Source organism: Balaenoptera musculus, chromosome 13 (assembly GCF_009873245.2).
Source record: "Balaenoptera musculus isolate JJ_BM4_2016_0621 chromosome 13, mBalMus1.pri.v3, whole genome shotgun sequence".
Classification (NCBI taxonomy): Eukaryota; Metazoa; Chordata; class Mammalia; order Artiodactyla; family Balaenopteridae; genus Balaenoptera; species Balaenoptera musculus.
The window spans coordinates 84,462,445-84,486,589 of NC_045797.1; the positions used below are offsets into that span (position 1 = coordinate 84,462,445).

The following is a 24,145-nucleotide window of genomic DNA, read 5'->3' on the forward strand; positions in this document are numbered from 1 at the left end:
AGGTAACCAGTAGGCACAGTAAGGGCACGCACTCAAGAAGCACATATTTGCCTTTGGGGAACATCTGATGTATATGGACCTAACAATTTAGGTCACTGAGTTGATAGCATAAATTTAATAATTATTTTATCAGGTGTTTTTATGATGTTTTAAGGTGATGTGAGAATTAAAATTTAGAACCGAAGAGTATTTTCTCATTCATTTTTTAACTAAACTATGAAGAGAATTAGGCAGGTGAGAAAACTGATTCTTTTCCCCCAGGGAAATGGGAGTTACAAGGTATTTTTATAATCCTCAAAGGCATGTAAAATATCTTGCAAAGTTAAAAAAAATGGCAACTGGGTGTTGAAAGCAGCCTGGGGGGATAGGTTAGCCGAGGAATAATTTCCTGAGAGTGAGTGATGTATATGTAGGAACTGACCTTTAAGGGAACTCAAGAGGAATCCTCTCCGTTAGTACTTTGAGTTTAAGAGCAATCGTCATCTGACAGGTTTTTTATGAGATCTTGCCTGTTAGGTGAGGCCAGTGAGCTGTAAGTTCTTGGGGGGCCCAGGTCTGTGCATCTCATGCCAGTGGTCGGACCATTTAAAACAAATCCTTGCTGGCGTTGCTGACACGGTGAGAAATCACCTCCTTTCTTTACATGTTTAAAGATGCTGGTTGTTTTGGTGAAGGTGGCAGTCTGTGCTCTGAGCAGTGGACACGGGGAGGGGCGGGGGTGGGAGGGTAGGGGGGAAGCTCAGGGTCTTCGTGGTGGGTCTGAGCCCCCCTGCCGCTCCCTGGCTGCGATGGGCCTTCCATGATTTCCTCCTGGTTTTATTGAGATTCCAAAAATATAAACAAGTAACTTAGGGTTAATTGTTCTTTAATACTAATGTCTGTAAACTAACGTAAAGGATAAAAATGTAGCCTGGTGGGTTTTCTTATGTGGATTTTTTTTTTTCTTCGCAAGGTATCCATTCAATTAGAGATGATGAAATATGGGAAAACGGTTGCCATTTTCTCACTTGTGACACACATTGAAAGTCCTCTTTCTGTGGCGCGTAACCTGGTTTGTGCAGCTCCAGGGCGTTTTAACAGCTGCTCCCCCGCCTCGCCTGGTTCCTGGAATAGGGACATAGATGTCGTCCTTTCTCTTTTTGCCCATTTCCATCTTTCTGTTTTGCTCCACATTTCTCACCCAAACTCCTTTAATTTTCTACCTATTCCCCTTTTCCCAGGCGACTTACTTTCCATCTTTAAATTCAGCCCTGAGGCAAAAGGCAGCACAGAGTATTGAAAAGTACTGCGCGAGAATGGGGTGATGGGGTCCCATCTGGCGGCTGTGTGGTCCTCAGCTCTGGCCTCAGGTTACAGGCAGGAAGTGAGGAGGTGGGGCTGCGTCTCTGCTCACGCGGGTTTCCTTTAGAGGATGAGCCTTTTCTTAAAGCACGGAAGAAAGCCCAGATCTCCTGTCTTCTATCGCTTCCCCAAACATAGCAACCCTGGAGTTCTCTCTTTGAAATTCCTTGGGGTCTTGTTTTTATTAAAAAATTTCAGGGTTTTGTAGTCATAAGCAGAATAAAAACTCTTTCATATATCATAAGTATTATTTTAAATTTCTTCTTTTAAAATATTTATTTTCTGTTTTGTCGTAGCCCAATGATGATAATTACCCAGAAGATCACTAGTTTGGCTTATGAAATTCATGATGGTAAGAATTTGGAAATTAATTTTTCATCGCTGAAAAGGTTATATTCCAAGCATCATTTGTTTGAGAGATTATGATAACTCTCTATTAGAGGAAAGAAAGGGATGGCGGTAAGATAGGGAAAATATTGAACTCTGCTTAAGGTTACTAAAGTGTGCTTGTTTTCTTTCAGTGTTTATTCTTAATTTTGCGTTCAGTTCAGTGACAAAAACAAAGTAAAATAATGTGAGTCAGGCACGTGACCCACATCAGTGGCAATTTAAAATATGAAGGAAGTAGACATTTGGTCTAAATCAAGTTTTATTAATCCCTGCTTCATCTCTGTGTTACATTTTTATTAAAATTTGCATGTTTTCCCCCTGCCCCTCTCCCTTATACACATGAACACACACACATTTATGTCTCCTTTTAGTACAAATACTTACATATTCATATTCTGTATCCTCAGTGAATGGACACCTTGCCATGGCAAATGCTGGCAGTCAGGACTCTGAGTCCTAAGAGTTAGACTCTGGTCTCTTCAGAGACTGAAGGAGGAGTCTCTGTAGGGCAATCATTTATATGCAGCCTGGATGGATTTGCAGCCTCATAGTACCCATCACCCATCCTGTGCCACCTGCTCGGGCAGACCCACAAGAATTTTCGAAGTGTGTTGTTGCTTCTTAGACCTCCTCTGGCCTTTAAATTGGGTTTAAGATTCAGTAAGTTGATGTGTAATCATAGGTAACGTTCTCCTGTTTGGAGGACAGGTAAAGAAGTGGATGAAGATGGTATACTGAGTTCAGTTTCATTCACTAGAGTCACGTAGGAGTGAGGAAATCCTTCCTTGCTTTATACTGTCCGTACCATTGAGATTAGTCATTGGAATCATCCAATAACAGAAACATTTTCATGCCTCCTTTTGAAAAGTCATTGCATTTACTATTAAATATGCTAGCATTGGGGAATTTTTAAATGTGATAATACTTTCCTTTAGAAAAGAGTCAAATTAGTTCCCTGACATGCGTTATTTATCTTGCCCAGAGCCAGACGCGTTTGGTTACATGATGGTCCTTTCACATGATTGAGCCTGTGTTGTAATGAGAAAGAAAGGGACTAGTTATACCAAATAGTTAGACCAAAATTGGGATTATAACATGAATTTTGAGTGAGGAAAGTAATGCAAGTGTGAATGGGAAGAAATACCATTCTTTTATTGGGAGAAATCATAATTGATAAATTGCCTATTTTTATTTCTCAGGGATGTTTCGAAAGGATGAAGAACTGACTCCGTCACAGAGAGGCTTAGCGGTAAGGTATGTGCCTTTAAATCGTCTCCTGCCGAGGTTCACGCTGTCCCTGCTGGGGACACACACTTACTCATGGCCAAGGCTAACTTGTCCTCCTAGAAGCTCTTAGTTCATGAAAACCAAACGTTCCTCCGTCTGCACACCTCCCGCCACGAAATCTGGCTGGGCTGGGCCTCCCTTCTAAGACTCCCATAGCACCTTGAGTATTTCATCATGCAGCATGCACCTCCTGTAAGGCCACAAGGCATCTACGAAATCTTCTGTCTCTCCTGCGAGGCTCTGAGTTCCCTGAAGGCAGGAAGATTGTTTGGTCTTCACGTAGTAATTATGAGTCATAATCACAGCTACCATTTATAGACCAATGACCTGATGGTAGGTGCTGGGCTTAGATGTGTTAATATAGCACAGAGATGCCATGTTTTGAAATAATGAAGAACCAGCAAGATATTCTCACTGGTACTTGAGGAATTCATTTTGGGATAGGCTGCTACTTTGTTTATTGTGCGTCCCCTGTGGACTCATTTGAGGAATAGCTTAATTTCTTGGCAGGGCCGATCTTAATCTAATATAATTAGAGGTCAGACACTCAATCTACCTAAAGAAAAACTTCCCACAAGCACCTTGATTCCTGTAAACCTGGAACTAATAATATATTCTTGGCTGTCAGAAGAATGAAATTGTTTGTGTAGTAGGAAGGCCCTACCTACCCTAAGTGCTCACCTTTGGTCCCAGGTACTTGTCTTGAGGATCTTCTTATATTTTCCCCATCTTTAAAATTATTCTATTTTGATATTCACTATAGCCAGTCTTTATATATCAGCGAATGTGCACTTGAATTTATTTAGCTGCTGAGAGGTTAGTTTGACCTGGGCTCTGTGATCTGTATGAGTCCTCGGTCCATCCCAGGAACCGCTCGTCAGGAGCCACTCAGCCCTGGTCCCTCCTTTCCCTCCCACACGGCCACCTGGCAAGACCCCAAACCCGGTTACATTCAACTCTCCGCCCGCCCGAACAGTGGAAGAAGGCAGAGTGGAAAAACGTTGTCTTGCCGATTGGAGTGTTTCGGATTTGTTACCCCAGATTTAAAACAACAGAGCTGTGGTATTAACCACAGTTCCCCTGCCTCCTCCCCGCCGTCCACTCATTTTCCACCTGCTGCAGGATTGGGAACGGTGTCCTCCTTTCTCCCCCACTCCCAGCTCCCCGTCCCCGACGCGCACGTGGAATGGTGTTTGCTTTTTGGAGAAAGTAAGGCAACTCTACTTCATTCTGCAACCGCCAAACCTACCAGCCTGCCTGTGTCTGTAACAGAATGCTCTCCTTTCCTTCCCAGTGCCACGTACACACCGTCCGCAGTCCAGCCCAAGGCCAACTTTTCACGTCAGCGCTGAGTCCAGTTGCTTCTTGAGTACAAAACTCAAGGATTTTGCTTCTTCAGTTATCCCATCTTGTGCATCATCACTCATCAATTTTTCCCTCTCTGTGGGCTCATGCCCACCAACTTAAAGGGAAAAAACTCCTTCTTGACCTCACAGCCCCTTCCAGCTTCCACCCCATGACTCTCCACTCCTTTAGAGCAAGACTCCTTGAAGGATTTCTCTATTCTTACTTCCTCATTTCCTTTTCTCTCCCCAACCCACTGCAGTCAGGTTTCTGTCCTCGATGCTTGTCTGCCACCATTCTTTCAAGGTTGCTCTTCACCTTGGCAGATTTAATGGTCCACCTCGGTCTGCAGGCCGCCCAGCCTCTCAGCACCACGTGACCCGTTGGCTCGCTCAGTCCGTGGAACACCTTCGTCGCTTACCATCCGGGCCACCACGTGCTTCTCTCTGTCCTGCCTCACCGGCTGCTTCTCTTGGTCTCTGCTGAATCCTCCTCCTCTGCCTCACTGCGAAGTGTTCCTGTGCTGCAGGGCACATCCTTGGACTTTTCCATCTTCTCCGGGCAATCGCTGGCCTTCCATTGGCTTTAATACCGTCCACACATTTGAAGTCTCCTACGTTTATATCCCCATCCAGCCTCTGTCCTGGGCCCCGGCCTCGTATGTCCACCTGCCATTGCAGCGTCCAGGCGTGGAGGGTAAACAGTGTCTCAAATGGAACCTGTTTGAAATAGAACTTCTGATTTCTGTGTCCCTTCTCCCGCTCCCCATCCCCATCTCTTCTTCCACCGTTACTTCCCTCCCAGTTGCAAAAACTTAGGCAAACTTCCTTTCTCTTACTGCAAATCCACCTCACCCTCAAGTCAAGTGAACTCTTCCTCTGAAACCTGTCTCCCACCTGACCATGACATCTGGCCGTCTCTAATCTGGCTGGCCTCTCAGCACCGTTCCCGCTGACATCACCCCAGCCTAACCTCGCTCTCTACCTGGTCCACTGTCAGAGCTTTCCTGGCTGGTCTCCATTTTCTCTCCTGCCCATCCGGCAGCCAGAGATTCCTTTACTACGTATTGGATTATATTATCACCCCCTCCTGATGAAAACCCTCCCGTGGCTCCTCATGCCATCGAGAATAAACTAACAAAGGTCTGACGGCCGCGTGGCAGGTCCCACAGGAGCCGCAGCCTCCTTTCCTCCCTACCCAGCCCACCTGTCACCGCACAGCCCTCCCCTCCAGCACCCTGTAGCCCTTGGCCCTGCTTTACTTTCCTTCATCATATGTATCACTGTCTGATGTTTTCTAATATATTTATTGGGATTGTCCCTCTCCCTGTCCCCCACTTGTCAGCTCCAGGAGGACAGACCTTCGTCTTCCTTATCATTACATTCCCATCTCCTCAACAGCAGTTCGCCCTGGGGGTGCTTGTGGCCCCCAGGAGACATTTGCCAATGCCAGGGACATTTTTGGTTGTCACTGAAGGAGAGGGGTGGTGCTCCTGACTTCTGCCGGGTCAAGGCCAGGGGTGTTGCTAACGTCCTACAGTGCCCAGGACGGTCCCCTTCAACAGAGAAATACTGTCCCCAAATGTCAGTAACGCTGAGACTGAGAAGCCCTAAGCTGGGATGACGCACAGTTGATATCAAATAAGTATTTATGGAATGAAGAACGAATCTTCCACTTGATGTCATAAATAGAGTATTACGGTTATACTTAGTTCTCATTTCATAGCACGTATTATAGTTATCTGCCTCTTTCCTAACGTGACTTGTCATTTGTATGTCAGCAAGTTTCATGGTTCAGAATCATCTGTCCTTGCAAATTATGATACATATTTGGACGTGGTAAGATTGAGATGCGCCTTGACAACGTGGCATTGTTTTGGTCTTGAAATAAGTGGTGTTGAAAATGGGGCTCTGTTGCCTGAGCACAAGGGGCTCTTTGGCAGCTTTGTGACGACGGGGCACTTGTCCAGGTGTGCGAGGTGGTGAGAAGGCCCTCTGTTTCGGTGTCACATGGAAAGAACTACAAGAGAAAATCTGCCAGAAACATTTTGCTCCCAATCACTTGTGAGCCCTCAAGAAAAATTACTTAATGTTCCAGAACTTTTAAATGTAGAAAAGTAATTCAGGAAAAAAATTTTAAGGAGTTTTGGCTAAGGGGTGACCTAGCTGAGTGTCAGATGGGCCAGAAGCACTGTTTTCTCTTTGTTTTTTTTTCATAAAAATATACGTGAGGGGGTTCTGTCGACTTCTCTTGGCCATAGAGACTGTGCTTTTTTAGGAGATCGCCTGTCATATTAGAGAGGAAGGCAGGGCTGTAACACGTTCAAGAGCCTACTTGCTCTCCCCAGGTGTAGTTGTTCTTTTATTTGTGGTAGTTTATAGCTGTCAGTGGATGGCAGACTTCACAGATGGAGCTGGTTTTAAAAAATAAAAACAATACACTTCTGATGCATTTACATGATGATATACATGGTCTGCATTATCTCCTACGTTATTAACTGTTTTTCTCCCGGTTACCTGCATTGAGAACCGGAATGCTTGGTACACTTTAGATACTGTGTGCCATTTGGACTGACCTGAGAGCAGTTGAATTAAAAATGTTGCAGTAGGGCTTCCCTGGTGGTGCAGTGGTTGGGAGTCCGCCTGCCAATGCAGGGGATGTGGGTTCGAGCCCTGGTCTGGGAAGATCCCACATGCCGCGGAGCAACTAAGCCCGTGCCCCACAACTACTGAGCCTGAGCTCTAGAGCCATCGAGCCACAACTACTGAGCCCACATGCCACAACTACTGAAGCCCGCAAGCCACAACTACTGAGCCTGTGCTCTAGAGCCTGTGCGCCGCAACTACTGAAGCCCACGAGCCACAACTACTGAAGCTGACGCGCCTAGAGCCCGTGCTCCGCAACAAGAGAAGCCACTGCAATGAGAAGACCGCGCACCGCAACAAAAAGTAGCCCCCCCTCGCCGCAACTAGAGAAAGCCCGCGCGCAGCAACGAAGACCCAACACAGCCAAAAATAAATAAATTAATTTAAAAAAAAATGTTGCACGACATCCTTGATTCCGTTCTCCCTCAGGCCGCACGTCCGGTCCGTCAGCCGACCCCAGGGCTGTCCTGCCAGAATGCAGGCAGACGCTGCTGCTCCGCGGCCCCAGCCCCGTCACCTCCCCCTGGAGGTCAGCGGCCCCCTGACTGGTCTTCCCCCGTCCGCCCTTCTCTGTCCACACCCAGGGGCTGGAGGGATTCTTTCAAACCATAGGTATTTTAAAAGCCGACCGTAGTTCTTCAGCACATTCAGAATAAAATCCAAGGTTCCCGCCGCGCCTTGCAAGGCAGGCCCTGTGTTACCTCACCTCGGCTCGCTGACTCCCCTCCTGCCTCTCTGCCTGGCTCAGCCCGTCCAGCCACACCGGGCTGCCTGCTGCTGGGCCTGCCCCCGGCTCAGGGCTTTGGCCCTCATCCTTCCCTCTGCCTGGAGCCCTTGTCCGGGACACTCACACGACTCACACGTCTCCTGATCAGAGGGGCCTCCTCTGACTCATTAATATACCAAAATGCCCCCTTCTCCTTGCATTTAGCATCTCTGAAGTTACTTGATGTATTTTTTTTATTGTTTATTTTCTGCAGCTGTTCTGTAAGCTCTATGAATGCAGAATTCCTCTGTTTTATTTACTGCGGTATCTCTAGACCCTGGAGCGTGTGTGTAGTAGTCGGTGCACACGTAGATTTGTTAAATGAGTGAATGATTGACTAGTAAGAGATGATTCTTGCTGCCATATCTTGTCCTCCTCGGGTTTGTTTCATCATGAGGAGTTAGGTAGAAACCCTTCGTAGTTGCTCACAAAGACCTGTATGGAAACTCTTTTATCGAGAAATACTGTTGCGCATTCCTTCATCCTGAACCTTTAAATTCTTATTGTTTGGATGCAAATGAAAATCAAAGCTTGTTTTATTTTGGAAACGATAAGAGAAGTGAGGTTGGAGAAGATCATTCCTGTCACATTATCTGGAAGCAAACGTTCCATCTCACACGTTGCGTGTCTTTTCGTTGCAGACGCATGCCGAGCCTTCTGGAGTATTTAAGTTACAACTGCAACTTCATGGGTATCCTGGCAGGCCCGCTCTGCTCTTACAAAGACTACATCACTTTCATCGAAGGCAGATCGTACCATATGACACAATCAGGCGAACATGGGAAAGAAGAGATACAGTATGAAAAGACAGAGCCATCTCCAAATGTAAGATCATGAGATTCGTCTGCAGCCTCTCTAACATGTATTGATTAGCCTTGTTTATTTCAAGGTACTAATGTTTTCAAGTTTTGAGTTTACCCATCTTTTTCTTTAAAAACATTTTTCGAGGTAAATGACCCTTCACACAGTACCCAGTGGTGATGCCTAGTAGAAGTACAGTCGTGATTGAAGGACAAAAGTAACGTTACTTTAAAAGCCGTGCTGCGTTCCTTAGTGAGGATAATGCTTTGTAGTCATGGAGTATTTTGCAGAAAAGCCCATCTCGTGGATCTGACCGAGCCTCATTTTCCAGGCTTTTTCCTTAGCTGTACCTTACGTCTCTCCTAATGCCGATCATTGCCAGTTGAAATCTCACGCCTCTTTAAAGGCCTACTTCAGATTTCACCTCTTCCATAAAACCTTGTCCGGTGTTCACAATAAAAAAGATAATAATAGTGAACACTTTCACAGCACTTTCAGCCCTTAGGACAGTCTTACGAGGCAGGTGCTTTATTCTCACGACTTCACAGATGAGGAGGCTGAGACTCAGAGGCTAAGTAATTTGACCAGGGTTTCCCAGGGTGGCCGTGGGAGAACCGGAATTCAAGCCCAGGCGGTCTGAGCCTCACACCCGAATGTAATCTTTATTTCTTGGAACAACTGCTGCTCCTTGTTCAGGGAACCTGTGCAGCTCTGTGCAGGCCACGTTCTGCTGGATTTGATCTGGTAGAATCTAAAGGTCCATGAGAAATAGGCCAGTCAACAAGTCTGTGAGACAAAAAGGTGGGGCTAGTATGCTTTCTCTGAATGTGGGGTTTGGAACAGAGGACCAGCTCCTTTCTAAGTTATTATGAAACGAAGTGTGAATGAAGACGTGCACTCATCTGCAAAATCTCTCGTATTTTCTCTTTCGTGCCGTGCGACTACTCATTGTGTTTTACACCAGAAAGATGCTCTCGTCTTCACAGTTTCCGTTAACTGGCCAAGTGTTAACTGATAAATGCCAGCTCAAACTGGGACGGGAAACTGGGTATATTCAGATCTCTTCGCTGACTGTTTTGTGTCAGGCTGACCACTTAACCCTTCAGAGGCCTCACTGCCGTAGGAGGAACTCAAGGTAGTTAATAGACAGCTTCGATATCCCAGAGGTTTATTCTAGAATACTGGGAAGAGAATGAAATTAGGAATTTAGGAAACTCCTAGTAAGGAATTTAGGAATTTAGAAATTCCTAACTAGGAAATTAGGAATTAAGATGCTAGACTTAATTTTGTAAAATGCTGGAAAAATATCAAGTGCAACAAACATATAAGTAGTGGTAAATCAAACCCAACAAAAAGCAGTACAAATTTATGTATTACTTCTGTCGCCTCACTCTGAATTTTTATGGGATTTGCTCTTAGAAAACGTCACTTTCCTCCTTCAGGTTATGGACATCATAAATAAGAGATTGTTGACAATAGCAAATACTCTTAATATATTATCTCACTGTTCTAATATATTCTAAATTTAAATTCCATATGTACATAGTTCACACAGTCAAATTGTGGTAGTTATTTACAGATCACTCAGAGGCACTTAGAAGCTCTTTGTGTTATGAGTGGGGTGTGTAGACTCTTTGAATCCAAAGTGGGTCAGTCAGGTACCCAGCGGCCCATTTGTTGGGGTCCTCCCAATTGTCTTTATCTGCGTTAGTTAAGATACAGGTTTGGCTGCTGAACCAAGGCCCAAAATAACAGGAGGTTAAACAAGGTGGAAGTTTATTCTTCCCTTACAGGGCAGCTCAAGTGTCAGCGGTCCACGGGTAATATGGCAGCTCCACGGGCGGGGGAGCCAAGCTCCCGTTTTGGCCATCCTTAGGGCGTTTCCCTCATCCTCATGGTCTAAGATGGTTCGCCACAGAAGTTGTCCATGTTATTTGTGACCACATAGCTACACTCATCTGCAAAGGAGGCTGTGACGTGTGGTCTTTAGCTAGACTTCACCGTGCCCAAATAGAAAATCCATTGCTATGTAAGAAGGGGAGCACGTCTCCTGGGGAACACCTGTCAGTCTCCACTGTGATGCCCGTAGGTCTTTTCTCTGAGGCTGTTTGGTTTCTTGAGTGCGGGCTTCTCCCGTCTTCTGCCCGGGGTGTTCAGACTTGACTGCTGGTCTGTGGAGCTGGGAGGGAGGGGCTGCGGACGTCGCCTCTCGGGATGCATCCACCGCAGGTTCCACATTCGTTCCAGCCCCACTCTGGACCCGCGTCCTGAAGCCTGGCTCTTTTCTGGTTAGGCTTCCCTGAGAGTTAACTTCTGGCCTCCTGCCAGCATGGGGGAGAGGAGGCTGTGGGAACCGGGGGTTACAACTGGCTTCCCAGCTTCAGGCCCCCTCACCCCTGCCTTTCAGAGCTCCTGATCCCTCATTGACTGAGCTTTTTTGGGGACTCTCGTTGGTGTGTGCGCCAGCTGGTAGTTGAGATCAGGTATATGTTACTTTAACTTGTTTTAAACTGAGACCTGGAAACTAGTGTGTACAGTCTAATGGCCACAGTACTTCTCATTATGTTACTAAAGTGATGTACCCGATTTTTGGGTTCACATGTGAGGTCATTCGGTTCATCTCACTTCATTTATAATTATAATTTTTCCCTAATTACCTGTTGCAAATTCAGATGTGTAGGTTAGATATTTTGGAGGTAGGAGTGAAGAAAAGGTAGCCTTACTTTACTGGAGGAAGCTTTGAAAGACGACCAGGAAAATGAGAATAAGAACAGTTGCAGTGAAGAGCCCTTGACCTTCCAGCGCCTCCTGAGAATAAATAAAGGTTTTTCGAAAGTGCAGGAATCAGGCATGTGCTCTGACTCTCGCCTTTGAGCCTTTCTTTTTGGCCCCGTTACAGAAAGTGTTAAATACAGGTGTTCATCTGCAAATTACTGTAGTTAATTTGAATACTATTTGATTACTGTGCAGGACACTAAATCCAAGTATTTTGTTACATTCTTTCGTCTGGATCCAGCCTTTTCTTTCCTCTGTTTGTTTCTTTACCTCTGTAGCCTGTAAAATCTCCTTTATATTGAATCAGATTGAAATAGTCTAGCCTACTGAAAGCACAAAAACACCATGAGTTGGTGTTTTTCAAGGTAATTTAACCTTACCAGAATAAAGATTGTCCTTTTCTTTCCATCAGAATCTTTATGCAGATCTTTTTGTTTTCTTGGGTGTGGCTCTTTTGGTTTTATCATTTGAACAAAATTGCTTTAAAGAACTTCCAGGTTTAAAGAAAACTGAAAGTTGTTTATTGTAGAAATAGTTTTCCATGAAATACCTAGAATTTGGAAAATAGGGAAAAAGCACAATGGAAAAAATAAGCCGTGTGTGTGTGTGTGTGTGTGTGTGTGTGTGTGTGTGTGTGTGTGGTCACATAAAATCCACTACCAAAACTTATTAATGTTAACATTTTTACATAGTCACCCTATACACCTGTGTTTGCTTTTAGTTTTTCTAAGTTTACTGAAAGTCCTGAAAATACACATTGGGGTTTCTAGTGTGATTTGAGCCATAACCCAGAGGCAGTCATTAGACATAAGGCTTCATGTATTCAGACTGAGACAGTGGCGGCTTTAAATGCTGGGCACGCCTGAGTTCAGGATTTTGGATGGAGTTACAGGGTTAATACGACCTTCAGGAAGAGTTATGTGGCAATAATATGTAAATATCAATTAAGTTTATGAAGTCTTGTCTTGCTTTCAGCTCGCAGTTATTCAGAAGCTCTTAGTCTGTGGACTTTCCTTGTTATTTCACTTGACCATCTCTAAGACATTACCTGTGGCGTATAACATTGATGAGCATTTTCAAGCTACAGCTTCATGGCCCACCAAGGTTATCTATCTATACGTCTCTCTTTTGGCTGCCAGACCCAAATACTATTTTGCATGGACGTTAGGTAAGTAACACGTGAATAAACCTTCGTGTCAATGTGTGGAAGTATAAATCTTACCCTGGTGATAGCCGGGAGAATACCCTCTTGAGAATATATAGTTAAGACCAATGAGAAAAACTAGGGTCATCTATGCAGGAGAAACAAACCTTAAAGTTCATGTCCTACATATAAGGATAGAACCTAAAAACTGTTAGGGGAGCCTAAAAACTGGATCAAGGCCCATTTTATTATATCATATAAAAATGAGAATGAATCTACTTTGACTGTTTAAGAATTAAAGATGATAGTATATGATAACGTACATCTTCTGGGAGAACATAGTAGTTTGTTACATAGGTTTGTAATAGTTTCTTTTCCTTTGTGTATCACAGCTGATGCTATCAATAATGCGGCAGGCTTTGGATTCAGAGGATATGACAAAAATGGAGCAGCTCGTTGGGACTTAATTTCCAATCTGAGAATTCAGCAAATAGAGGTTAGTAAATCATTAAGAAGTTGGTTACCATATGACACTTTAAGTAACATAATTTGCCTTCATAGGTTATGATGTGATGTCCCAAGACTGGTCCTGAAAGATTTGTAATAATAATACTCATTCTTTCAATCAGCCAATATTTATTGGTCATCGACCATGTGCCCCAGGCCCTGGGGAGCCAGTGAATAAGATCAGTACAATCTGGGCTCTCCTGGAACTTTAATCGAGTGGGGGTTACAGGGATACAGAAAGATTGGCTGTAATCAGAGAGATGTAGGGCATTTCTAAGATAGGAGGCCAGCTTAGACTAGTGAGGCGATTGTGTGTGTGTGTGTGCGTGTGTGTGTGTGTGTGTGTGTGTGTGTGTGTGTGTGTGTTAGGAGGATGGGGCTATGTCAGGCGGAAGACGTCGCCCTCCTGAGACAGTGACCTGTTAGGAGGGTGCTGTGTTAGTCCAGCATGATGGTGACCTCAACCAGGGTCATGGCAGTGGGGCTGGAAAGACATAAACACACTGGACACTGTTTAAGAGACTCAGCAGAACTTGGTGATACATTGGAATCAGCAAGAGAGAACGAGTTATGAATCATGCCCAGAGGTCTGGTTTAGACCACTGTGTTCACCGTGGTACCTTTCACTGGGGTAAGGAGCAAGGGGTAGGCGCAGGTTTGAAGGGAAAGGTGGTGTGTTCAAATGGCAGACTTACCCGAGTGGTCCAGCCGGCCAGTGAATGCTGAGGCATGGGCTGAGATTGTAATTTGGGAACTATCGCACTTCAGGTTTTGGGAGGAACCACGAGAGTAGCCATGAGGGACACTGAGGGGGTGGGAAGAGACGAGAGCCCCCGAAGGAGCCTCCGTCTTACAGGCCAGGCAAAGGAAGGCATGCGGGAGGGGGTAGCTGAGAGAAGAGAGGAAAACCAAGAGGAGGCATTGCTCTGCAAGCCTGCGTAAGGGGCTGTCCCCGATGGGAGAAGTTACCAGAACTTCGGGTGAGAGGCTGACCGGGAACGAATAGTGAGCGGAGCAGCCGGACCCACTGCTGGACCTTGGCACCTGCGGTTGTGGGACCACAGGACATACAGGCCTGATCAGGTCCCTAGATCCTTCTGCCGTTAGAAGGGACCCAGAATATAGAGAAGTAAGTTAGACACCAGGGCCAGAAGCGGGGAGTGCCACAGGACCAGTGACCCGATTTCCCGCACAAACGCATGGCATGGGAAAAGCGGGGGGCAGAGAGGGGCTGTTACACATTAAAAGAGACGTCAGCCAGACGTGCCATATGTTTGGATCCTGACTGACCCCGCCAACTGGAAAACCACGTTTTTAAACCGTCAGGGGTATTTGAATACAAAATGGATATTGGATGATATTAAGGAATTACTGTTAATTTGGTTAGATCTGGTCATAGTTTTTTTTTTTTTTTTTTTTTTGGTCATAGTTTTTTTAATTTATTTTTTTATTTTTATTTTTTTGTAACATTATTTTTTAAAATTATTCTTATTCTTTTTTAAAAAGATATTTATTTGGCTGTGCCGGGTGTTAGTCGCGGCCTGTGGGCTCCTTAGTTGTGGCATGCGAACTCTTAGTTGCGGCACATGGGATCCAGTTCCCTGACCAGGGATCGAACCTGAGCCCCCTGCGGTGGGAGTGCGGAGTCTCAACCACTGGACCACCAGGGAAGTCCCTGATCATAGTTCTTTTAAAGGTCCCTATTTATTGGACATAAATTCTGAGCTATTTACAGGTGAAATAAGATGTCTGGTATTTGCTTTGAAATACTCTTAACAGTGTCAGTAATAAAATGGGGAAGGACAGGCGAAAATGGATAATTGTGGAAATTGGGCGATGAATATACGGCCGTGTTTTAACGTTTTGTTCATTATTGCCAACTAAGGAGCTTTTGAGACTTTTGTTTTTTCCTAATCAGGCCCCATGAAATTTTAATATCACAGATATATTGTATATCTCTTTATATCCTATATGTATATATGTGCCTTATTCATAAAAGAGTAAGATTTTTTTGCCTCTTAAGAAGTTTTCATCCTCAGATTTTGATGAGACCAGTAAATAACGGAGCAGAGAATCTAAAGTGGTGAGAAGTGCAGAGCCGAGGAGGGGTGGTTACACAGGGAAGGAGTCGCGGCCAGGAGACCAGAGCTTCCCTCTGAGATCGGAGGGTGGCGTTAGTGGGGGAAGCTTGAGTGAGGCCCTGGAAAGGTAGGAAGATGTGCAGACCACTCCTCCAGGGGGAGCAGGTCCCGGGAGGCCAAGACTCCCAGGAGCCGGGGAGGGAGGCACTGAAGGAAGTGAAGCTGCACCTGATGGGGCGTCCACTCCGGCCCCCAGTGAACGGCCACTGGAAGGTCATTCAGCTGCTCCATCAGGCGTGTCTTTGGGATAATTCCATGGCAACCCCTGTAAGTGTTAACACACAGGAGAAAATGGTGAGAATCCATTTACCTCACAGATGTTCCCTCCAGTGACTCCTTTTATAGAATGATGTTACTCTATTAGAAAAAAACGGTGTTAAGGAAAGAGATCATACACTACCATCATTGTCAAGTAATGTTCTCTTAGCGCAGTAAGACGTTACTTACATTTAAAGCTTCATTATTTTGTCAGCCAAAGAAGAAAGTTCCTTTGTTTTTCAGATGTCAACAAGTTTCAAGATGTTTCTTGATAATTGGAATATTCAGACAGCTCTTTGGCTCAAAAGGTAAGCTCCTTCAAGAACCGTCACCGGGGCTTCCCTGGTGGCGCAGTGGTTGAGAATCTGCCTGCTAATGCAGGGGACACGGGTTCGAGCCCTGGTCTGGGAAGATCCCACATGCCGCAGAGCAACTAGGCCCGTGCACCACAACTGCTGAGCCTGTGCGTCTGGAGCCTGTGCTCCGCAACGAAAGGCCACGATAGTGAGGCCCGCGCACTGCGATGAAGAGTGGCCCCCACTTGCCGCAGCTAGAGGAAGCCCTCGCACAGAAACGAAGACCCAACACAGCCAAAAATAGATAAATAAATAAATAATAATTTAAAAAAAAAAAAAAAAAAAAAAGAACCGTCATCAGCTGAGCTTTGGCCTCTAGTTCTTGAGGCTGAGCTTCACGGGGTTCACATTCTTAACTAAATTAAATTCATGCTGTGACCTTGCGTTAACCGGGAATCAGAGTTAACGTCGTCCGAAGCAGGGTGCTACCAAGTCAGAGAGCTGTTTCGGCTTGAGTCATGAATGTAGCCCACTGACCTCGTAGCCTGCCTTGAAAGGCGCCCACCAAGGTTTGAGATCATCAGTATGTCCCTCATTCATGGGAGATTTGGCCAAACAAACATGCCTACACAGCCACCATACCTATGCCCTAGATTTCGCACAACACTTCCAGTTTTAGAATATTTCAGGACAGCAGACCTTTATATGTTGGGCACAGGCTGCAGAGACCCAGCCTCTGCAGTGGGAGGTCACCGTCTTGGTACAAACTCGGCAGTCATCTCCAGGTGCTGCTCCCTGTCGAGAATGATGAAAGAGTGAGTGGGAAGCGTGCGGGAACGAGGGGCAAAGAGGCGCCTGTGCCAAGAGTTATGAGGGCTTGTCACGTGCACACGGGGAAGGCAGAGGACCAATTGCAAAAGGCGGAGCCAGGACACCGCGCAGAAGCTCCCAGTGGTCCTGTCTCCTTGTTCTTGGTGGGACACACTGCCCGATCTCGAGCTTACTTCATAAAAGACTGCTCCTGGGATGGGAGGGCTCTAAGCACCGTTCTGTGTAGAGAAGCCTTCTTTTGTCATGTCCTTTACTCATGACAAGTTCAATCCCTTTACCTCTTGAAATATCCAAAACACATTATCATCGCTTCATGGTGCCTTGCAGTCTCCCCAGTGGGTGGAGATTTTCCGAGCTAATCTGTTGTGTTATTTTTTGTTGTTGTATTTTAAATTTGATGCCTTAGGAAAATCTTATCTTCATCTGAGTTCTCTACCTGTGACAAGAACACTTTACACTAAGCACAGCCTACTTCCCAGAAGACCATCGTTAGATCAGTTGAAAGTCCTAAATGTTACTAAAGAAAATAATAAAATAATGTAAAATAAAAATAACTTTTATATTTGTTAAAGTTCTTCTGTACATAGTATAGACTCCCAAACACTAGAAATGATCATTTTGGCCATTACCTGTACCAGTAAAGAGATGGAAATGAAATTTCTTTTCATAAATCTGATCCCTAATAGCCGTAACCTCCGTGAAGTCACAGATCAAGCTGATGCCCAAAATAAGTTGTGGCTGTTTTCCTAGATCCTGACCAGGAATAAGAGTGATCGTTGTGGACTTGATAAGCTCTAATCACTCATGTTTTCCATGGTTTCCAGGGTGTGTTATGAGCGCACCTCCTTGAGTCCAACCATCCAGACGTTCATCCTCTCTGCCATTTGGCATGGGGTGTACCCGGGCTATTACCTGACTTTCCTCACGGGAGTGGTGATGACGCTGGCAGCGCGAGCCGTGAGTATGAGTTCCTTCTCGTCCTGCAGTGCTGGTCACGTGAGCTGGTGTCAGGGGCCCAGTAAGCCTCTTACCTACCGGGCAGCCTTGCTCCTTTGGCCGGGTCAGTGCTGCGGGCTGGCTGGGAGCGTGGGGTGTGCCTGGCATGTGTGTTGAGTGTGCCTCGCGGGCTGCACGCTTGGTTCATCTGAGAGGAAGGCCTGGCCCACAGCGGCCTCCACAGCGTGTTCCTCGTTGTCACAGAATCTTCGGAAGGATTGCTGAAAACTGGGTGAAATAGCGATGACCAGACGAGTAGGTTTATTTTAGAGATGTTTCCTGAAAACTACAGCCTTTGAGTCCTCTTTTAGATGAAGAGGGGACCGTGGCCAGGCCTAGATAACGTGGACGGGCCATTCCCCATGGCGGACACCACGTGCGAAGCAGGCCGCAAGTCTGTAGGGTACTTGAGACCTGGTGTATTATTTGGGAAACAGTTGAGGAATTAGGTTGGTGACGTGGGAAGGAAGAGGGGCAGTTTAGTGTAAGTCCTTGGAAGTCAATCGGAGGAAAGTGACGTGACAAAAACAGTGTTTGAACAGGCTTATTATGTCAGTTACAGGTGAGGTGGCTTCATTTAACGAACTAGCAGATATTTATTGTATTCAGTTTTAAGGTACCTTGGAGATATATGAGGTAAATGTCAAGAAGTATTAACTAAAGGCTATTCTTCTGTGGTTTGTAATCTAAGGGCATAAGGTGTATGTATGTGTGTAGGTATCTGTCTGTGTATGGGGGTGTGTGTGTGGGTGCATATACCACAAGGCATATATGATAGATTCCATCGCTTTTATGGATAGTAAGTACCATAGGTGTTTAGAGCGAAGGAAATCCCTTTTGGTTGGGTTGACTAGAGGTGGCCCCAGTAGGAAAGTGTGCTTGGATTTGGGCTTTGAATGATGAAAGTTATTTCACTAGTGACTGAAGCGTAATGGGGGGAGAAAATGCCTTTCTAGGTGTAGAAATGACGAAATTTATTTGAATGATGATGATGAAAGTTATTTCAGTAGTGACTGAAATAGTCACTACTATTTCAGTAGTGACTGAAGCGTAATGGGGGGAGAAAATGCCTTTCTAGGTGTAGAAATGACATTAGCAAAACCAAGTTAGAAAGTGTGTGGTGTATTTGGGAACGATGAGCAAATCTGGTTGAAGCAGAGCCTTCATGTATGTCTAAAGGGTGGATGATCCTGGAAAGGCTAAAGGCAGGGGCGGGGTGGGGCTGGAGAGAGAGGAAGAGGCCAGTAATAGAAGAACTTGAACAGCAAACCGGGGAAGAGCCTAATCCTCATCTGTCCCACATCAGGGAGTCAGGGAGGATGGGTAAGGGTGGGGATGGGATGCTGAGAGCCACGCCTTGGGAAATGGATTTGCCCCTGGTGGACAGAAGGGGAGAGGGTGCAGGTAGCTTTTGCCGCCTTGAGCAAGGCAGGAAACCTGGGTAGGGCCCTGCCACTAAGAGTGCTGGTCTGTGTGTGGAAGAACCACTAACCTCACACTGCATCCCCTCTGAAGAACTCGCGTGGCATCTCAGAGCAGGGCCACGCTTCACCTATAAACGTATTAGACGAAAAAAGCCGGGACACAAGAGGAAAAAAATAGTGTTTGGTTAAGTTTGCACATTTCAAAATTGAAATGTTTTGACTGTTTTCGAAGCTAAAAAATATTAAAATAGTGGTTATTAGAAGGCACTTTTTTCCTGAGAAGCCCTTCCCAATTTCCCCTAATGAATGATGTGTGTAATTGCCATTCATTTTAATAAGTGCTCTTTGACCTAAGCTCAGTGTGTAATAGCTGTCTTTCACAAATGCAGAGTTAAAGAAGAGGAAGGATGTCTCCTTTCATAGTAGTAGAAAAATTGATCACGGAGTGAACCTTATTTACGTATAGGCAGACATTGCGGATTCGGTTCCAGACCACGGCAATAAAGTGAATATTGCAGTAAAGGGAGTCACACGAATTTTTCTGGTTTCCCAGTTCACATAAAAGTTATGTTTACACTATTGTGTAGTGTAAGGGTGCAATGACATTATGTCTAAGTATACATACCTTAATTAAAAAATGTCATTGCTAAAAAATGCTGACCATCATCTAAGCCTTCAGCAAGTCATAGTAATAGCATCAGAGGTCGTTGATCACACAACACGATTACAGATATAATAATAATGAAAAAGTTTGAAGTATTACAAGAATTACCAAAATGTGACACAGAGACAAGAAGTGAGGAAACGCTGTTGGAAAAATGGCTCCAGTAGACTCGCTCGACACAGGGCTGCCGCACACCTTCAGTTTGTAAAAAACGCAGTATCTGCGAAGCATGATAAAGTGAAGCACGATAAAACGAGGTGTGCCTGTATTATAGTTTACCAAATATGATTTAAGGAGCTCTAAGAAGTGTAATTTTTAACTTTGGGGGGGATCTTTTAGTTTTAACACCACTTTAAATCTACAGAAAAATTGCCGAGAACTCCTATACGCCCTTTGCCCAGATTCACACATTTTGCTCACGTGCTTCCCCATGCGCTCTCCATATTTTTTATACATATACATGTATTAGTTTTTTCTGAACCAGATCCAGCTTTTCCCATAGTAGCAGTACCATTTTAGATGCCCACCAGCAACGTACGAGAGTTTCGCTTATTCCACATCCTTGAAACAGTTGATATAGTCAGTGTAATTTTATAAGCAGTGTTAAAGATAAATATTTTTGTTTATTTCAGGTGAGAAATAACTTTAGACATCATTTCATCGAACCTCCCCAACTTAAATTATTGTATGATGTCATAACATGGATAGCAACTCAGATAGCAATAAGTTACACAGTTGTGCCATTCGTTCTTCTTTCTATAAAACCATCATTCATGTTTTACAGGTAAGTGTTACTCTTAAAAATATCGGAAATTTAAAAAAAATTTTTATTGAAATATAGTTGATTTACAATGTTGTGTTAGTTTCAGGTGTACAGCGAAGTGATTCCGTTATTTACATATGTATGTATGCATGCATGTGTGTGTGTGTATATATATATATTCTTTTTTAGATTCTTTTCCATTGTAGGTTATTACAAGATATTGAGTATAGTTCCCTGTGCTATACAGTAGGTCCTTGTTGGTTATCTATTTTATACATAGTAGTGTATATATTTTAATCCCAAACTCCTAATTTATCCCTCTCCCACCCTTTCTCCTTAGGTAACCATAGGTTTGTTTTCTGTGTCTGTGAGTCTATTTCTGTTTTGTAAATAAGTTCCTTTGTATCATTTTATTTTATTTTATTTATTTTTCATTTTAATTTATTTTTAAAAGAGAGCTTCTTGCTATTGGGTAGAATAGAAAAATAGTACGCTAGCTTGTTTTCTGCAGTTAAATGCATTGTCAGTTACTTTTAAATCTTAAACCAAGCAGTCACAAGTTTATTTATGGAAGGATTAACACCACTCAGACCTCCGATGAGAGTGTGATTTACAGTGAGGAATATCAGCTGGGTAACCACTGCTTCAGATCTCTCAAAGGTTACACTGGAAAGTGGAGCTCTTCTTCCTACACTTGGTTGTGAACTAGATGATTGTGGTGATCATTTCATGATATATACATATATCGAATCATTATGTTGTACACCTGAAACTAATAATGTTATATGTCAGTTATATCTCAATTTAAAAAAGAGAGAGACATCAGACTAGCTTTGCCCCACAAGCCGTAGTTTGCTCACCCCTGCTCGAGAGCCAGGGTTTAAGAGTTTATTTGTTAAAGCAGAGGCTTAAGAGTCACTAGGGATATTTTAGGGGCGGAAGTAAAATATATCCTCTGATAGTCACCAGTAACTATTGGTAAGGTCCATGGAACAAGAGTTCAGCTATTAGACTGGTAACTCCAAAAGGAAAGGAAAACTTAAAAAAGATGAACAATAAAGAATATGATGAAGCAGTTAAAAAACAGTATAGCTTGTTCTTTATAACGAATTATTAATTCTCTTAATTTCTTCAGTCAAAAGATAATAAATTACTTGTATTTCATTTATTGGTTCCCTTTTCACTCTTTTATATTTCATTGGTACTTTTTCATCTCTACATGATAGAAATTATTGTTTTGAATTCCATATTTTGTTTATGTTTATCTTCTCTCCCTCCCCCACCAAATTCCACTCTCCCCAGAGTAGATAGTGATATCTTTGAGATCAAAAACTATTTTCCATTACCCTAGCATTTAGAATGACAGCACAGAGTCATAATAATCATACAGGAAGACATAAGTAACTCCTGCTAAAATGTCCATTTGAACAGAAATATTACATATGTCTAAATGTGACTGAGCTATTGGTTGGATTTTCTGTCTCAGGTACTTTGTTCAACAGGCACTGGCACTTACAGCTCTAGAACCAGGAGGTCACATTTGGTTTATATTTAATTTGAGGCATGATACTTCTAATAATATCTTTAATAATGTGACCTTCATTTTGTGACAGTGACCATCAAGAAGCAATATTACTTATCTATTACTCTCATCATTGGAATATTTGTAACTTAATTAGGACAGTAAATAACAGGCAAGGCTATTACTCTCCCTTTACTACCTGCATAGTTTGCTCAATATTTGATTCTATGGATTTTAGAGGTTTTTTTTCAGATCTCTGCAGCTATTAATAAGTACATTTTTGTTTTTGCTCTATTTAGTCCTGGCCTTATGACCTTTACAAAGGAATGCAATATGATATCTAGTGTGAGTGCTTTATAAATACCCACTGGCATACATGGTTAGAGTTTCATCCAAGGGGGATGGGTAAAAGAATAGTGTAGGGCTTCCTTGGTAGCGCAGTGGTTGGGAATCCGCCTGCCAATGCAGGGGACATGGGTTCGAGCCCTGGTCCGGGAAGATCTCACATGCTGCGGAGCAACTAAGCCCGTGCACCACAACTACTGAGCCTGTGCTCTAGAGCCCATGTGCCACAACTGCTGAAGCTGGCACGCCTAGAGCCCGTGCTCCACAACAAGAGAAGCCACCGCAGTGAGAAACCCGTCAACACAACTGGAGAAAGCCCGTGTGTAGCAATGAAGACCCAGTGCAGCCAAAAATAAATAAATTAAATAAATTAATTTAAAAAAAAAAGAATAGTGTAGTAAATATACACATCCTAGGTGAGGCTTGTGACATTTTGACAAATGTCAAATTAAGTCTTGTTAATTATCAGAATTTAATAAAGTAAAGTTTTCCTTTTTTCTTTTAGCTCCTGGTATTACAGCCTTCACTCTGCTAGTATCTTAGTATTATTGTTGTTTCCGGTGAAAAAAACTCAAAGAGGAAAGAATACACATGAAAACGTTCAGCTGTCACGATCCAAAAAGTTTGATGAAAGAGAAAATTCTTTGGGACAGAATAGTTTTTCCACAACAAACAATGTTTGCAATCAGAATCAGGAAATAGCCTCTAGACATTCATCATTAAAGCAATGATGGGGAAAGCACTCGGATGGCTATTTTTTGTATGTTAACAGAAACCAATCTTAGCACCTTTCAAGGGGTTTGTGTCTGTTGGGAAAGAGATCACGTGGGGGGAAATCGGACAGTTTTAGGTAGGGAATGCCCTGTGTACCAGCTTGAAAATGGAGTGAAAGACCCCTCCCATGCCATGTCCCTGTGGGCCATGCCTTATCAAAAATGTTTCCATTATTTCAATGGGCACTCAGGACCTCAGCATATGTCCATAGGGTCATAAGTGTGCCCTGCTGCTGAATGTATGTTGTGTATCCCAAGGCACTGAAGAGATGGAAAAATAATTGTGTCAATCTAGATGATTGAGAAAAATTAACTTTTCCAAATGAATGTCTTGCCTTAAACTGTCTATTTCCTAAAATATTGTTTCCTAAATGGTATTTTCAAGTGTAATATTGTGAGAACACTATTTCAATATTTGATGTTGTATGCTGCACAGGAATTCCGGAGGAATTTGAACAGGCTATTTAAGACTGTGGATACTTTAAAATGCAATAAACATCTCAGTATTTGAAGGGTTTTCTTAAAGTATCTCAAATGACTACAGTATGTTGTGCAACTGTAAAGTGATGGATGCCAATTTCCTGGAGAGTTTAATTACCCTGTGTCAGACAGAGAGCCCTTCAAGGAAGGATTTCTTAAACATAGTTAAATGTTGGTAATGTGATATTTTAAGCTATTTTTCTTAAAAAAAAAAAAAAAAAGGGAGAGAGAGAGAAGATGACAAAGGAAAGAAGGAAGACATGAATGAAGAAAGCACTGCGGGGGCCGTAGCCTGAGCCAGTGGCAGCTGTGACCAGCGCACACAGGTGTGCAGGGCAGGTGACCAATGCTCTGCAGAAGTGCTCTTCATCCCTGTTTATCTGAGTTCTTTGTGATTCTGTAAGACATAAGAGTTTAATAACTTTTTATTACGTTGGACTTTTAAAAGAAATGTATCAAGCATAAATTACATAGAATGATAAAAGGATTGTGAAAATAATAGCGGGAGATTGCTTGAAGGTTTTGAAAGAGAAATCACTGAGTGAAATTACTCTCTAGCTAATCACTTTTTTATCCTTGACAATTTAATTTGTATTTGGGAAAGTTTTAGGAAAATGAAAACTTAAAGTCATTGGGTCTGAACCACCTCTGT

The 24,145-nt window shown here is 43.6% G+C and overlaps 1 protein-coding gene across 4 annotated transcripts in view; it reads left to right on the forward strand.

Annotated features, from left to right (window-relative positions):
* MBOAT2 (membrane bound O-acyltransferase domain containing 2) overlaps positions 1-23,743 on the forward strand; it is a 110,629-nt gene extending 86,886 nt beyond the window's left edge. For all 4 annotated transcript variants that reach the window (XM_036872966.1, XM_036872969.1, XM_036872967.1 and 1 more), the window contains 9 exons: positions 1,638-1,693; positions 2,931-2,985; positions 8,415-8,598; positions 12,325-12,517; positions 12,886-12,989; positions 15,643-15,707; positions 17,351-17,483; positions 20,243-20,394; positions 22,746-23,743. In XM_036872966.1, the coding sequence (XP_036728861.1) occupies positions 1,638-1,693; positions 2,931-2,985; positions 8,415-8,598; positions 12,325-12,517; positions 12,886-12,989; positions 15,643-15,707; positions 17,351-17,483; positions 20,243-20,394; positions 22,746-22,971 (1,168 nt within the window). In that variant the 3' untranslated portion in view covers positions 22,972-23,743. The remainder of the gene's footprint in view (positions 1-1,637; positions 1,694-2,930; positions 2,986-8,414; positions 8,599-12,324; positions 12,518-12,885; positions 12,990-15,642; positions 15,708-17,350; positions 17,484-20,242; positions 20,395-22,745) is intronic.
* Positions 23,744-24,145: the final 402 nt, after the last annotated feature.